Here is a 16748-nt window from a genome sequence, read left to right as displayed (position 1 = left end):
GAATAAATTTGATACTTTTTCGTGTATTTCACCTGATTATTCTAGGAGAGGCAGTGATCCTGAAACGTCTAGGAACAATCCGAGAATCGAAGCTATGGGTTTAAATATCCCCGGAATAATCAATCGCTGATGTATTTCAGAAACCGAAGTTGAAAAGCTGAAGAAGGCCGTGGACTCGCTCATGATAGCCAATGATGACAAGGTATGGTGAAATGTTGATAGCTTGTTCTGTGATTGGCAGCGTTAGAAATTGGCACTAGTCCTGAGTCCTTGACAAACTGCCCAATAGTTAAGGTGTCATAAGGACTAGTAGAAATTTACCCTTTGTAAGGGTTTTGCTATATGTTAGTGTACTAAAACTGTTAGTTTCTACCGCTGTTCGGGGTCATAATTGATGTTGAGTAAACTCTTAAGACCCAAAACAACTATCTATCATCCTGTTTCCATGATTCTATCCGGGTTAGAATTGGTCTTCAGCAACCTATGCTTGTCCCCTGTGAACATCCGGGTTAGAATTGGTCTTCAGCAATCCATGCTTGTTCCCCTGTGAAGATCCGGGTTATAATAGGACTTCAGCGAACCATGCTTGTTCCTTGTGAAGATCCGGGTTAGAATAGGACTTCAGCAACCCATGCTTTTCCCTTGTGAAGATCTGGGTTAGAATAGGTCTTCAGCGAACCATGCTTTTCCCTTGTGAAGATCCGGGTTAGAATAGGACTTCAGCGAACCATGCTTGTTCCTTGTGAAGATCCGGGTTAGAATAGGTCTTCAGCAACCCATGATTTTCCCTTGTGAAGATCCGGGTTAGAATAGGACTTCAGCGAACCATGCTTGTTCCTTGTGAAGATCCGGGTTAGAATAGGTCTTCAGCGAACCATGCTTTTCCCTTGTGAAGATCCGGGTTAGAATAGGACTTCAGCGAACCATGCTTGTTCCTTGTGAAGATCCGGGTTAGAATAGGTCTTCAGCAACCCATGATTTTCCCTTGTGAAGATCCTGGTTAGAATAGGACTTCAGCGAACCATGCTTGTTCCTTGTGAAGATCCGGGTTAGAATAGGTCTTCAGCGAACCATGCTTTTCCCTTGTGAAGATCCGGGTTAGAATAGGACTTCAGCGAACCATGCTTGTTCCTTGTGAAGATCCGGGTTAGAACCATGCTTGTCATAAGAGGCGACAGCTTGATTAGTGCTGAGTGCGGCTTTAAGAAACAAAGACCATAACGTTGCTATGATTGACTGTTGCAGGATCGAAAACTGGATGATATGAAGCGACTACTGAAACGATATCGGCGTGTGGAAGAATTACTTGTTCAAGCACAAGGTCGCAAAGGTGAATTCTTAAACTCACAAGCTCACGAGAGAATGTTTCAATAAATCTTACGTCATGAAGTTCAGGTGAAGGAAACATCCTCGATACAGAGAAAGTGTTGAGTGAAAGTGTTGAGTGAAAGTGTTGAGTGAAAGTGTTGAGTGAAAGAGTTGAGTGAAAGTGTTGAGTGAAAGTGTTGAGTGAAAGTGGAGTGAAAGTGTTGAGTGAAAGTGTGGGGAATTGTTTGTTCTCGGCACATCCTCATTGAAACATTTTCTTTCTACTTTTTACCTCAGCATGATACTTTTGAATTCAAGCAGATGCTTATCATGTTTCTTTCATGACAGCGGCGGTCGGGTAGCCTAGTGGTTAAAGCGTTCACTCGTCACGGGTTCGATTCCCGACATGGGTAAAATGTGTGGAGCCCATTTCTGGTGTCCCCCACTATGATATTGCTGGACTATTGCTAAAAGCGGTGTAAAACAATACTCACTCACTCACTCACTCACTCACTCATGACAACCAGGCAGTATACTCACCACCAAAAGAAATGCAAACCATAGAGACAGAGAGAAGTATGTACGTTAAGAAGAGATGTTTCCAATGTGTACCAATTGATGACAAAACTAACAATCAGTCAAGTGTAAACACAGTGTCTTAATTCTTATCACGATATGCTGAACGTGATTTCCAAACTTCACACGCTTATCCTGCATGAGACAAATGGTGCATCTCGAGTCATTGATCTGTGACGTCACATGTGATAGGACATGAGCATCGGTTCACACAACACATCTTTATGTTCGTTTGTGCATGGAACCAATCAAATATCTCTTGAATATGAGTGAGTCTTCACCTATTAACCATTCACGTTTCTTTTGGCGGCGAGTATACTATTTTTCAGCTTCAGACACAAATTCCTTGTTAAATATTTTCTCTGACAGTTGTGTTTTTGTTGTTGCAGCGGTAGATGAGCTCCTTATAAACGAAGATGACACCAGTTCCACCAGCTCGTCCACAACGCCCTCTGTAGGGGACGCCATCCGAGAAAACTCGCATGTAAGGGGACACAACTCTCTACAGAGACTCAATGTGGTTCACATTGATACATAAAGATTGCCTCACTTTATGAACAGGACTGTTAATGTGGTGCAAACATGGAAGCAAAAATACCTGCTTACGTTTCATCAGATCAGACATCTATAAACATTAATCATTCTACTGTTGTGAAAACGTTAGCCCCTCATATCAACTGCCAATGAAATCAGTTATAGGAAACCAATAATGTCCAGCATCTTAAGATGCTGAAAGGCATGTTAAAGAAACTTGGTAGATTTAAATATGACCTTGGAATTTATCTCGACCTACTCCGAGGCCGATATTCAGTCTGCAGTAAATGACAGTAAAAATTCCCACTTTAAATATGAAATATCCTAATTACTCTAAATTTATCAAAATAATTACTCAAAAATGAGAACATTGAAAGAATCCAATATGGAACAATATCAGAATTTTTCCCGAATAGACTGACACTTCGTTTGGTATCCTTGATAAATCTCTGCCATGTGACATTGTGCCATCATTTAAAATTTTTGACACGAGCAATACATGATGGCATCACACCCGTGAAGATCCGGGTTAGAATTGGTCTTTAGCAACCCATGCTTGTCATAAAAGGCAACTAACGGAATCGGGTGGTCAGGCTCACTGACTTGGTTGGTGCATGTCATTGTATCCCAATTGTGTGGATCAATGCTCATGATGTCAATCACTGGATTGTCTGGGCCAGACTGGATTATTTACAGACTGCCATCATATAGCTGCAATTTTGAAGAAACAAATAAACATCATAGCATCAATCAAGCAGCAAGATGCGGGTGAGCTCACCACATACATCAATAAGAGAAAAGGATTTGCTCTGAGTTCATCGAGGAGGTCTATGGAGGGTTTCGTCCTTAAGAAGCTAGCTGGTCGTAAGAGGTGACCAAATGGAGAAGGTGGTCAGACTCAATGAATTGGTACATTGAGTGTCATGGTACCGTGACGGCGTGGATTGTTGATCATATAAACCTCGGGATAGTCTGGTCCAGACTTGATTATTCACAGACCATGTCATAAGGCTGGAATATAGTGCAGCATTAAACAGCGAAGAATTAGGTCTTGACGGAGGCAGGAGCCTTGAGTACAAGATGATGTGGAGTATTAAGGGATAACAAATAAAATAACAGGTGTAGGAACATGTATATACTACTCAAAAGAAGTTCAAGAACACCTGATTTTTTCACATGACTATAGTTAATCTCTCATGCTCTGACACATTGACTATGGCCATATGAAAAAATCTGTTCTTTTACTTCTATGTAGAGAAATGCAACATTTGCATATATACAGAATTACAGCTGTGTACCTTTCTGCTATTTGTTTCAGTATGAGTACAACGACAGCCGCCACTACCTCGCATCCCCCAGCGCAACCAGCACACCAGGTAAGCACAGCCTCGTCATGAAGGAGGGAGATTGTATGCTCAGCCGCTGTCAGCAATACACAGTAAACTATGGTTATAACGAGCTCAAAGGGAGACAATCATGGGTGAACAGTGTTTCAAACAGTGTTAATTTTGATGCTGATGCTGATGTTGTTTCAATTGTTGATGTTGTTGCAGTTCATGCGGGAGACCGAATTGGACCGAACCACTACGGAACACCCACTCTACCGCCTAACACACGAGAAGCCCTCGGCATGACACGGTCCAACAGTTGTGAAAACGTGGCCCCAGCACAGCAGAAAGTTAGTACATGTATTGTACTGCTAAATCATAGCGGGGATCTGGGTTAGACTTGGTCTCCAGCAGCCTATGCTTACGATAAGAGGCGACTTACTGTACTATGAAACTCGTGAAGATCCAGGTTAGAATACGTCTTCAGCAACCTATGCTTGGTGTTAAAGAAGATTTTGCTTGTCATAAGAGGCAACTAACGGGATCAGGTGGTCATGCTGGTTGATGCATGTCACAGTATCCCAGTTGCATGGATTGATGCTCATGATATCCATCACTTTACTCTCTGATGCAGACTCAATTATTTACAGACCGCTGTCATATAGCTGAGTGTTGCGTTAAACAACAAACAAACAAACAAACACAGGACTAGGCGGTCAGGCTGCGTGACTTGGTTGAGTGCATGTTATTACCTTGACAGCATGGGATGTTGATCATAATTATGATCACTGAATTGTCTGGTCGAGACTCTATTATTTACAGGCGGCTGTCATACAGCCAAAATATTGCCGAGAAGCGTTTAACAACAAACAAACAGCCATACTTTGCACCTGAAATCTCGCTCAATGAATCCATCTTTCGTCACAAAATCCTCATGAGTGTTGTCATTGTTTCAGACCCCGTCCACAAGTAAGAAGAAGGGCGGAGCTACTGACACAGTCGGTTACGGTACGTTGCCTAAAGAGCGTTTTAGGGAACAGGAAGTCAAAGAGCCCAAGCGCAATCGAGGCTTCCCCATGTTTGGGAAAACTCTAATGCGAGTCCGATCAGGAAAGCGGAGCTGCTCTGCGCCCAACTTAGGTGACACCATGCTTCAGTATCCGCATGTGCATCCATCCTTGCACCTGCAGCATGGCCAGCCAATCAGGACCCTCCATTGACAGATCTGACCAATCACTGAACAGCATGTTTTTTGTCAATCTTAACACACTGTGCCAGTTAGGTCCATTTAAATAATTCGTCTTTTACCCTATGTCACCTTTGTAAATGAATATATTTGTATTATTGTACATACACATTGTTCACTTATCAAAAGCAGTATCTTATTTTGAAATCTTTCTTCCACATTCAGCAAATATTCACAAATTTACTGATTTTCAAAATCACCCTTCATTTAGACCTATTCAATGATAGCTATAGGACCAATCGACTGAAAGACCATTGATGATTCTGACCAATCAGTAATAACTATGCTTAGCCATTGACCAATCAGCAGTGTTTCCTAAGACATTGATGATTCCGTCCAATCAGTAATCAGTTTGCATAGCTGTGGACCAATCAGCATTGTTTCAAACTGAGGTGTGCCTTCCTATGGACCAATAAGCTCTGCTCAGTGGTAGAACCGACAAATCATTGTCCTGCATGGTGTGTATTGAATAGTCATCTAACCCGTGTGATACAGATAGTTGTAGACAAGTAATACCCCGATATGCACAGCCCCCACTCATAATGTCCCAAAAGATGTTTGAATTAGAACCGTTAGCGTCACAGCCGATGCTTCCTAGCGCCAAGTGCAGTGAGCGCTCCTCGTCCAAAAATCTGTTCAAGACCTGTCCATGTATTAATCAATTCTGTTTATTTTCTAAATTAATGTGTTTTTATATTCCCTTTATCTATACTGTTGATACTACCTGGAATTGTTCGATAGGCATTTCCTAGAAGTTGACAGATGACAAAGTAGACAAACGTTTATGGATAACAGCTTCTCTATTATAGTGATATAGCGACATCGTATCTTCATACCGTTATCATGCAAGACTATAACAAGATAATAAAAAAGCTGTTATCCATAAAAGAATTTGTCTACTGCTTCTGACTTGAAGTCTTCCATTGCTGACTTAATCCCAAATGTATTGCGTGTTGCCTTGATAATAACTAAAAGCTGTTTGATACCAACATTGTCTTAACATAAAATCTGGTTACAATTAGTTAGATAACAACATTTTTGTGCTAACTACGTTTGAGGCATATTCGAAATCAGTACCACATTCGTATATGCATTTTGAAATATTTACACACGTCTTATCCTTCAACCATATTACACAGCAATTGGCATGCATAAATATATTTATCAGCACAGAAACTTGTATCTAATCATAAATACGTGCTACCTTTGATATACCAATTAATATAAGATATTATCACTCATTTTTTGGGCAGACGGGTTACCCAATCGTCAAGAATGCTACAATTCACTGAGCAGACGGTTCGCCCTGATTATGTTTCTAGGTTTGTCAGCACCATACCCGTGCTCATTGGTTTCACCGAAGTGGTAAATGTCTGAGACCTGCATCACTTCAGGCTTTCCTCCCACATTAAGCTGACACGCTGTGATATAACTGGAATACTGTTAAAAGCGGCATTAAACACAACTCACTCACTCACTGTGCAGAGTTGGTGGGGTGTTATGTGTTTTTATCACAGTTTTTCCTAATATGTTTCAAGGTTTGTCAGCACCATACCTGTGCTTGTGGGCTTCACCAAATTGGTAAACGTTTGGGATCTGTATCACTTTAGGCTTTCCTCCCACATTAAGCTGACACGCCGTATTAAAACTAAAATACTGTTGAAAGCAGCGTTACACCAACTCAGTCACTCAGTCATGTTTCACATAATCTTGAATAGTGTCAATCCTGATTGTATTTGACCCATGATGGTACCAATTAGATAACACAAGGTCTTCAGCAACCCATTCTTGCCGTAAGAGGCGACTATGCTTGTCGTAACAGGCGACTAGCGGAATCGGGTGGTCAGACTCGCTGACTTAGTTGATACATGTCATCGTATCCCAATAGCGTGGATGGATGTCATCCATGATTTTCTGGTCCAGACTTGTTTATATACAGACCGCCGTCATATAGCTGGAATATTGCTGAGTGTGGCGTTAACAGGAAACAAACAAACAAACACAAGGTTGGGGATTGGGTGCTGAGTATCATGAGTCCTTGGACGACTGATGTCCGCCCGTACAGACCCACTTGTGATTAGCCTAGTGGTTAAAGTGGTCGCTCGTTACGTCCAAAGTTTTGATTCCCCACATGGTTGCGATGTGTGAAGCCCATTCCTGGTGTCCCCAGTTGTGGAGAAATGTGTGTATACAAACCTGTGAAGAATAGCCTATGCTGCAGTGGTACTTATATAGTCTCACCAAGCTTCACTTTGTCACCCACAAAGACGGTAAGTCAAGTCCAGCACACTAGGATACCCGTGAAGATTCCGGGGTAGAATAGGTCTTCAGCCACCATGCTTGCCGTAAAAGGTGACTATGATTGTCATAAAAGGCGACTAACGGGATCGGGTTGTCAGGCTCGCTGTCTTGGTTGATGCATGTCATCGATCCCAATTGCGTGGATCGATGCTCATGATATTAATCACTGGTTTGTCTGGTCCGGACTCGATTATTTACAGACTGCGTCATATAGCTGGAATATTGCTGAGTGCGGCATTAAACAACAAACCAACCAACCAACCAACCAGCACACTAAGAAAGACACGGTAGATGAAAGGTGGGTTATTTAACAATGGGGAACACAAGTTAACGTTGCCGCAAAGGGTGATATGTAAATGCTGTGTTAAGCGTTGTAGAACGAGGTTGCATGTTTGCAGCTCACACTGAAGTTGTCACAGACGATGAAGATGGCCTTCAGCATCTCGGACACGGAGGCAACATGGCCCACGACAAGAAGAAGAGAGGCCTTCGGAGGTTGTTTGGAAAGTGAGTAAGATTGAAACTTGTTGTAGGACAACAGTATCAAACTGTGCTGACTGACGTTTGGAAAGTGAGGAAGATTGAAACTTGTTGTATGACAACAGTATCGCACCGTGCTGACTGACGTTGTTTGGAAAGTGAGTAAGATTGAAACTTGTATGACAACAGTATTGAACATTGCTGACTGACGTTGTTTGGAAAGTGATGAAGATTGAAACTTGTTGTATGACAACAGTATTGAACCGTGCTGACTGACGTTCTTTGGAAAGTGAGGAAGATTGAAACTTGTTGTATCACAACAGTATCGCACCGTGCTGACTGACGTTGTTTGGAAAGTGAGGAAGATTGAAACTTAAAGTTTGACAAGAGCATCGAATTGTGCTGACTTGAGTTGCATGGCTGTTCTGTTTTATAACCCATGCTGCTCATTTTTTCCCCAGATTAAAACGAAGCAGTTCTCAGGACTTTGACGGTGACAGGGATGGGGAGTTCCGACGAGGGGGAGTGCGAGCTACCGCCACAGCCAGGCTCGGCTGGTCTAAAGACCTCAAGGGAACGACGTAAGTGACAGCAGCCTCCATGGGCTCAGTTCTCCCGTCACTCTCCATGTCTTCACCTTTCTTTCTGTTCTGTCCATTTTAATATTCTTCAAATTTCGTATACAGGTAAAATTTAAAAAAATTAAAGCTTGCCGAATTAAGTAAATATCCTATTGGGCAGTGGGTAAGCCATTTGCTAGTCATGCTCAATATCTAGGTTCAATTCCCTACACGGACACAAGATGGGAAGTCCATTTATATTTCTGGAATGTTGTTAGCTTGTTGTTTAATGCTATGCTCAGCAATATTCAAGCAATATGATGGCAATCAGCCATGTCGCCGACCTTGACATTGATCTTGACCTAAGGTCTAGAATGTTGCTTAAACCATACTCACTCACCTATTCTTAAATAAGATCAATATCTATTTCAGTGCTACTCTTATACCAAAGCATACAATAATGTTGTTTTTGTGTTTTTTCCATTCCGGATATCAGAAATAAACGTGTGTTACAGAGATCTGGACATCCCGTTTGCCCGCTGGGATGGCGACCGTGTCACTGCATGGATGAACGACATCGGACTTAACATGTACGTGGTGGACTGCAAGCGCTGGGTGCGCAACGGAGAACAGTTGCTACGTGCATCAACGCAGGACCTTGAAAAGGTTGGTCTAGACAGGGGAAATAACCAAAGCAGGAACTTGGTGGAGAAATATTACGTTGCGTGACAGCCATTTGGTTGTCATGTATAGATGAAAAAAAGCATTCAGTAACTCTAATGGTGCTGCATTTATACCATTGTTCATTTTGAACATGCAGGACATGATGTAGACATATCGATAAGGGGAGATAACCAGTGTCATGACAACTTAGACTGCTCATGTTATACAACTTTTATGCCTGTCATTTGATAATTACTACATGGAAATCATCTATATAATCTCTATGTATGTGTTCGAACGACAATCTGGTTGATGAACATTCATTCAACAAATGAGTTGTTTTGTCTCATTCTATGACTTACTGAAACAAGAATCTTTGAGTCAATATATGTGTGTATGTGTGTGTGTGTGTCTCACTAGGCATGAGGGGCGGTCGGGTAGCCTAGTCGTTAAAGCATTCGCTCGAAGATTTGGTTTCGATTCCGACATGGGTACAATGTGTGAAGCCCATTTCTGGTGTCCCCCTCCGTGATATTGCTGGAATATTGCTAAAAGAGGCGTAAAACCCTACTCACTCATTCACGAGGCGGGGGCACAGGTGGCCCAGTCGTCTAAGGCGCCGCGCTTCGCTGTGCAGAGTTGCGTCCCTTGGGCATGCCAGAAACCTATGATTGTGGGTTTGAATCCCGGTTCGCCCCAATTATGTTTCTAGGTTTGTCAGCACCATACCCGTGCTCGTGGGTTTCACCGAAGTGGTAAACGTCTGAGACCTGCATCACTTCGGGCTTTCCTCCCACATTAAGCTGACACGCCGCGATATAACTGGAATATTGTTAAAAGCGGCGTTAAACCCAACTCACTCACTCACTCACGAGGCATGAAGCCATGTTGTATTAATGTGTTTTTCAGGAGATGGGGATGAAGAATTGCCTTCATCGGAAGAAGTTGCAGTTGGCCTTACAGGCAATTGGCTCCGAGACGACGGAGAAGCTTGGAGAACTGGATCACAACTGGGTGGCACGTAAGTCAAAAACTTTCCCAGTTCACCAGGGGTTCCAAGGCACTTAAAAAAGAAGTCCGAGCGTTGATTCCGGAAAAATCTCAAATGTTATGAGCAGTTAGTGACATATGTTGTTGACAATGATTACAGGACCAAGTTACAAGTTCTATTGTTATTGTTAGTATTGCTAGTATTATTAGTATTATACATTTATATACGCGACCGCCTCCGTGGTCTAGTGGTAGAGCATCCGCCCGGAGAGCGGAAGTTCCGGTGTTCGATCCTCGGCCGCGTCATACCTAAAGACGTTAAAAGATGGTACTTGTTGTTACCCTGTCTGGCACACAGCATTAAGGGGCTAAAACAAGGACTGATCGACTCGGAAGTCAGTATACTGTGTCTGAGTGGGGTATTCATGTTTAACTGCTGCATGGTATCTCAGTGTGCTAGCACTATAAATCGGCATCAGTCAGGACTAGTACAAGCAGAGACACACACACCCACACACACACACACACACACACACACACACACACACACACACACACACACACACACACACACACACACACACACACACGTGCATACACATCGCTCTATAAGTGCAATAAACCCAATTTCACCTCACCTACATTTATATATGGCACTTTTCCAGATACTATTATCATGTTCCAAGTCCAGCTGGTCTGTATGCATTCCAGTTATCATTCTCCACTCCCTGGGGAGTATACAACCCTCACATAACGGGTACACATTCCCTGCTGGGTGAACAGAGGCATGTCTGAACTAAGTCACCTTGTCCCGGGTGACACCATACTTCTAAATGTTGACTGACATGTTGATGTATTTGTTTGTAGAGATGACGTGGGGCTGCTTGTCAGTTTGTAAGCTTTTTGTTCCTGGTTTCAGGCTGGCTGGATGACATCGGTCTGCCGCAATACAAGGATTCGTTCTACGATGCCCGGGTGGACGGCAGGATGCTTCACTACATGACAGTGGTGAGTGGACACATTCTCCTTCCTGGGGATGCTGAACTGAATAGCTTCCCACTACTCCAGTCTTGTCACAGTTGGTTGGGCTTGGGATGGCTGGGAGACCTGGTTGGGAGGGCTGGGAGACCTGGTTGGGAGGGCTGGGAGAGCTGGGAGACCTGGTTGGTTGGGCTGGGAGACCTGGTTGGGAGGGCTGGGAGACCTGGTTGGTTGGGCTGGGAGACATGGTTGGTTGGGCTGGGAGACATGGTTGGGCTGGGAGACATGGTTGGTTGGGCTGGGAGATCTGGTTGGGAGGGCTGGGAGACATGGTTGGGAGGGCTGGGAGACATGGTTGGTTGGGCTGGGAGACATGGTTGGGAGAGCTGGGAGACATGGTTGGTTGGGCTGGGAGACATGGTTGGGCTGGGAGACATTGTTGGGCACGGAGACATGGTTGGTTGGGCTGGGAGACATGGTTGGTTGGGCTGGGAGACATGGTTGGTTGGGCTGGGAGACATGAATGGTTGGGCTGGGAGACTTGGTTGGGCTGTGATGTCCTCCCCACTGAGATACCAACACTAACTTGGCTTCCATGCTTGTGGTGAAGGATCAAATGGTTACCGTGGGAGACCTGGATAGTTGTTTCCTTTTAGAAAGTCTATATTTATCTCCCATCTGTATTGTCTCCTTCCCGCTGCAGGAGGATCTATTAGCCCTGCGGGTGAGCAACGAGCTGCACCATATCAGCATCAAGCGGGGCATTCAGGTGCTGAGGATCAACGGGTTCAACCAGCAGTGCCTCAAACGCCGCCCATCAGCTCAAGAGGTGGGTTGGACAGTCCTGGAAGTTTATCATGTTGATTTAATTATCTAGAAGGACTTGAGTTGGTATTTCATATAAAAAAAATATATATTTTTCAATTCTTTTAACATTGTTGGGTTGACAACTAATTTCTGTCTTTTAATTGATAACCAAAGTAAAGAGTGTTCCTAATGAAATGGTTGTTTTTTATATTGGCAGTAATGGTTCTGGTATTGGCAGTGATAGGTTTGTCATTTCAACTAGTCCCTGTATGTTTTCATTTGCCGTGGACCAACAGACTAGTGCCTAGGTCTCGCCATCGATGGTTGGGATATGTTTGGTTTGTGTACGGCCAGGAATGGAGGCTTCACTACTGGTTGTGATGGTCATGCTCTTGGTTGAATGGTTGTGGTATGGGATGGTTGTGATATTTGTGATATTGGTTGTGACGGTTGTGATATTGGTTGTGTGTATATCCAGGGTCACCTGATGAACATCGCTGGAGAGGTTGCTCTCTGGACCAACCACCGGGTGATGGAGTGGCTGCGCACCATCGACCTGTCGGAGTACGCTCCCAACATGCGGGGCAGTGCCGTTCACGGGGCAATCATGGTGAGTAGGTGTCTTCAACCAATAATTGAAGAGACAACATTTTTATCTACATATCTACATGCCTTTCTTGTGTAATCCTTCTTTGATGTCACATATATACTTCTTTTTCTTTGTTTGTTTAGTGCTGCAGATAGCAATATTCCAATAGTAATTGAATTTGGACCAGATAATCTAGTGATTGATATTATGAGCAACAAGACCCTTTAGGGTACAATGCGGTTCGCCCTGATTATGTTTCTAGGTTTGTCAGCACCATACCCGTGCTCGTGGGTTTCACCGAAGTGGTAAACGTCTGAGACCTGCATCACTTCGGGCTTTCCTCCAACATTAAGCTGACACGCCGCGATATAACTGGAATACTGTTAAAAGCGGCGTTAAACCAAACTCACTCACTCACTCAATTAGGGTACAATGACACGGAATCAGCAAAGTCACTGAGTCTGACCTCCTGATTAATTTGGTCGCCTGTTACAACCAACATATAGTGCTGGAGAGAGTTTTATCCTGGAATCATGGATTTATTGTTTTAGAGGGGTGGTCGGGGAGCCCCGTGGTTAAAGCGTTCGTGCGTTACGCTGAAGACCGGCTTCGATTCCCAACATGGGTACAATGTGTGAAGCCTATTTCTGGTGTCCCCCGCTGTGATATTGCTGAAATATTGCTAAAAGCTGCGTTAAACCATACTCACTCACTCAATGGAAGTGTTAGGACAAGGAACCCTTGCCATGAATTCAACACTTCATTAAATGAAGGATCACCCACCTCATGGACTAGTTCTGACAATGCTCATCTACACACACCGTAGTTGTAGTCAAGTAATGGTGCATCTTCTGACGCTGTAGGTGCTGGAGCCGCGCTTCAATGCAGAACTGTTTGCCCAGCTGCTGTCCATCCCCACCAGCAAGACCCTCCTGCGACGGCACCTCAACACTCACTTCGTCAGTCTGATCGGTCCCGAGGTGCAGCAGAAGAAGAGGGAGTTTGAGGCGTCAACTGGCTATATTACACTGATGCCCAGCAACAAGATCAAGGTATGTTCAAACTAAACATTACACATTACAATTTTACGTGCAGAGTTGCATCCCTTTGTAGTGCCAGAATCTGCTAATCATAGTTTCGACTACCAGATAATCCTTAACTTGATCTTTCTAAACTACTGGGTTTCAACCAATGTAGTGAACATCTAAGACTGCAGGCTTTGTTTTGTTTTTTTCAGAAGGGAAAGTTTGGTATATTTGGCCACAAGCGGAGCAAGTCGGAGACGGAAGCTGATGGCTTCATCTGTCCCATGGACATTTCCTCTCCGGTAGACAAAGACAGGCTCCGCAACGGCACAACCAACGGAACACACGATGTAAGTCCACGCTCCCTTCAGTCCCAAAAATTAAAAAAATGTGTAAATTAGGCTACCAAATTTTGTACACAATTTCAATTTTTGTTTACGAAATTCTGCAAACTTTTAAGCATTGTTTTCATGAATTTCGTAGTTTCTGCCTGTTGTGGCAGGCATTTTGGTGCTAAAAGTATTAATGGCTAGTATAGCTTATTAAAGTGAATCTGGAGATCACTTGTGTAAACATAGAGACATGCACTTTTAGTAAGCAATGAAACAAAAGTCAACTATATTCAAAACGAAATAAATATCTGTTTATATGTTATAACCAGCTTTCGACACACGTTACAATTCAACTGTGTATTTGACGAATTCTGTAGCAGATAAATGCTAAAGTCTGCATGGGTTCTGTATAGAGTGGACATTTCTGCAAATTATTTCGCGACTACAGAATACAGCGAGGACTGTCACTTAGTCAGAAGTAGAAGGTCAGAATTAAGCACTGCTGTAGGGCAAAGGTGGTCTGTTGGTGGCAGAAGGGAGTTAGAGAGGTGCATGGATCGTTGTTCACGATAGAAATCAATGGATTGTCTGGAGCAACACACAACTATTTACAGACCTGAGTGCGGTGTTCAAGAAACAAACCCATTCTAGGCTAACATGACACTCAGTTTTAAACAATAGGTATTTAAGCTTGAAAGGACCTGGTCAGATTTTGATCATATGTGAGGCTTTAGCATTCTTTGTATTTTCGTGCCATTAACACATCAAAATAAAAAATGGCAAGGTTAAGATAAGATCTAACTGTCCGAAGGAGGCACTTAGAAATCATGTTTTAATTCCTACAAATTGGCCATGAAAAGACTATTATCCACATGACTGATTATGAATAGCTGACTGTGAAGAGGACTTAATTCTGTTGAATTTTTTTTTTTTTTAAATTGAGACTGATGACAGCCAAAATACAGGATTATGGCAATAATGTAATAGAAGTAGTGTTCTTAGAATTATTAGCAATGATATCTATTGTTTGATATTTGTGTCTGCATGTGTATCAATCTGTGTCCTCGTCTTTCAGCCTAAGACTGAGAAAGCTGTCAAAGAAATAGGTGCTTTCTCCAAGGAAATAAACTCTCTCACAGTAAGTGTTTCAGGCGTGGATTGTAGATTGAATCGCCTGATTGTAGATTGAATCGCCTGATTGTGGATGTATGGGTGCACCATCCCCGTCCTCGTGGGTATGTCAGCACCATCCCTGTTGTCATGGGTTTCACCGAAGTGGTAAAGATCGGTATTAGTTTAGCTTGCGATTCGCTGTGCAGAGTTGTGTTCCTTGGGTACGCCAGAAACCTATGATTGTGGGTTCGAATCCCGGTTTGCCCCGATTATGTTTCTAGGTTTGTCAGCACCATACCCGTGCTCGTGGGTTTCACCGAAGTGGTAAACGTGTGAGACCTACATCACTTTGGGCTTTCCTCCCACATTAAGCTGACACGCCGCGATATAACTGGAATACTGTTAAAAACGGCGTTAAACCCAACTCACTCACTCACTCACCCTATTATTTAAGTATGGATTTCCTTGGTATGAAGACACTAACGACATTCTTCCACTTGTAACAGTATACATGCAGTTCCATTTATTGTATTCATGTATCACTATTGTATAAAGGCCCGGTGGCCCCTTCACTGGGAATAAACAAACTCAAGCTTTAGGGTCTTCACCCACATTAAGCTGACACTGTGATATAACTTAATTACTTCTCATACAGCATTAAACCAAACTCCCTCAAAGCAGTGTTAAACTGGACTCAATCTTATGTGAGTGTTCATTGATGTGAGAAGCCTGAGATTATTATCAAGGATGTAAGCAGGTTCCAGAAAAAAAGACTCGAAATTTTTAAACATTTGATTGTATTTTAAGCAATTTCGTGCAGTTTGAACAACATTCAAACCAAGAAGTGTAATAAGTCAATGGCAAAAGTCAATAAGTCAAATAAACAAAGATGGCAGATGCAGTAAAATTTTGAAGTTAAATCAGTACTTTTAAAAAATCGGGCACAGCTTCCGCGCCCCTGGCTACCCGCCAGGTCTGGGAGCAATACTGCCATACACTTCAACCCCCATACCCCAGACACAAGGACAACTGTCACAAGCGTGCAATGTCTGACCCTTTCCCCATGTTAAAGCATATTGAAAAAAATCCATTGCAAACATAAGACACTAATACAAAATATATTCCCATGTTATGAGTTTTCGGAGGCTGAAGAAACAGTCATAGTTTTCTCGCTAATGACATGAACAACTGTAAAACATCTCATTCACTTATAGGCTAAAAGACAACTTTATCTTAAAAACAAGCCATCATCTGACTCTGAGTATTTACAATTTCTGTGTGAAATTAACACCCCACGTTATAGTGCAAGTATTTGTGATAGAAACGTATGACGTCCGAAAATCTATGCTGCTGAAAGCTCTGATCGAAAAAAGGACAGATCACATATTTCGGAGGGTTTTTAAAAAATATTTGATGATATTTTTACGCGGAAGAATTACTGTTTTAAAAAACGTGATTTTCCGTGTTTCCGCAGAGATTTCACATCCCTGTATTATTGTAGAATCTATTTTAACTAAAGCTTTTGTTTATAGGGGCTGTTGGGTAGTCTAGTGGTTCAAGTGTTCACTCTTCATGCTGAAGGCCTGGGTTTGATTCCCGACATGGGTACAATGTGTGAAGCCCATTTCTGGTGTCCCCAGACGTGATATTGCTGGAATATTGCTAATAGCGGCGTAAAACCATACTCACTCACTCACTCACTCACTCACTCACTCACTCACTCACTCACTCACTCACTCACTATAAGCCCAATAATCAGAGGTTAGTGAGCATCTTGAGGGACTGTGTCTCCCAACATCAATTTATCTTACATAAACCACAAACTTGAAATGAGGGGCTGGTCATTCATTATTGGGCCTGGGTGGGTCAGAGGGAATCAGGGTAGGGTGAATGAAACATATGCGGTCTCTAGGGG

The 16748-nt window shown here is 42.9% G+C and overlaps 1 protein-coding gene across 16 annotated transcripts in view; it reads left to right on the top strand.

Annotated features, from left to right (window-relative positions):
• The window catches only part of LOC124143967 (liprin-beta-1-like), a 176472-nt gene that overhangs the window by 151540 nt on the left and 8184 nt on the right, over positions 1–16748 (top strand). For 14 of the 16 annotated variants that reach the window (XM_046513144.2, XM_046513141.2, XM_046513142.2 and 11 more), the window contains 16 exons: positions 141–202; positions 1246–1330; positions 2274–2368; positions 3737–3794; positions 3972–4096; positions 4703–4886; positions 7692–7800; positions 8235–8354; positions 8849–8999; positions 9906–10017; positions 10906–10994; positions 11671–11796; positions 12253–12384; positions 13227–13415; positions 13601–13738; positions 14796–14858. In XM_046513144.2, the coding sequence (XP_046369100.1) occupies positions 141–202; positions 1246–1330; positions 2274–2368; positions 3737–3794; positions 3972–4096; positions 4703–4886; positions 7692–7800; positions 8235–8354; positions 8849–8999; positions 9906–10017; positions 10906–10994; positions 11671–11796; positions 12253–12384; positions 13227–13415; positions 13601–13738; positions 14796–14858 (1838 nt within the window). The remainder of the gene's footprint in view (positions 1–140; positions 203–1245; positions 1331–2273; positions 2369–3736; positions 3795–3971; positions 4097–4702; positions 4887–7691; positions 7801–8234; positions 8355–8848; positions 9000–9905; positions 10018–10905; positions 10995–11670; positions 11797–12252; positions 12385–13226; positions 13416–13600; positions 13739–14795; positions 14859–16748) is intronic. The other 2 variants (XM_046513147.2, XM_046513146.2) reach the window with 2 other exon arrangements.

This window comes from Haliotis rufescens, unplaced genomic scaffold, assembly GCF_023055435.1.
Source record: "Haliotis rufescens isolate VD_foot unplaced genomic scaffold, xgHalRufe1.0.p SCAF_6, whole genome shotgun sequence".
Taxonomy (NCBI): domain Eukaryota; kingdom Metazoa; phylum Mollusca; class Gastropoda; order Lepetellida; family Haliotidae; genus Haliotis; species Haliotis rufescens.
This window is presented reverse-complemented; position numbering and strand designations above follow the sequence as displayed.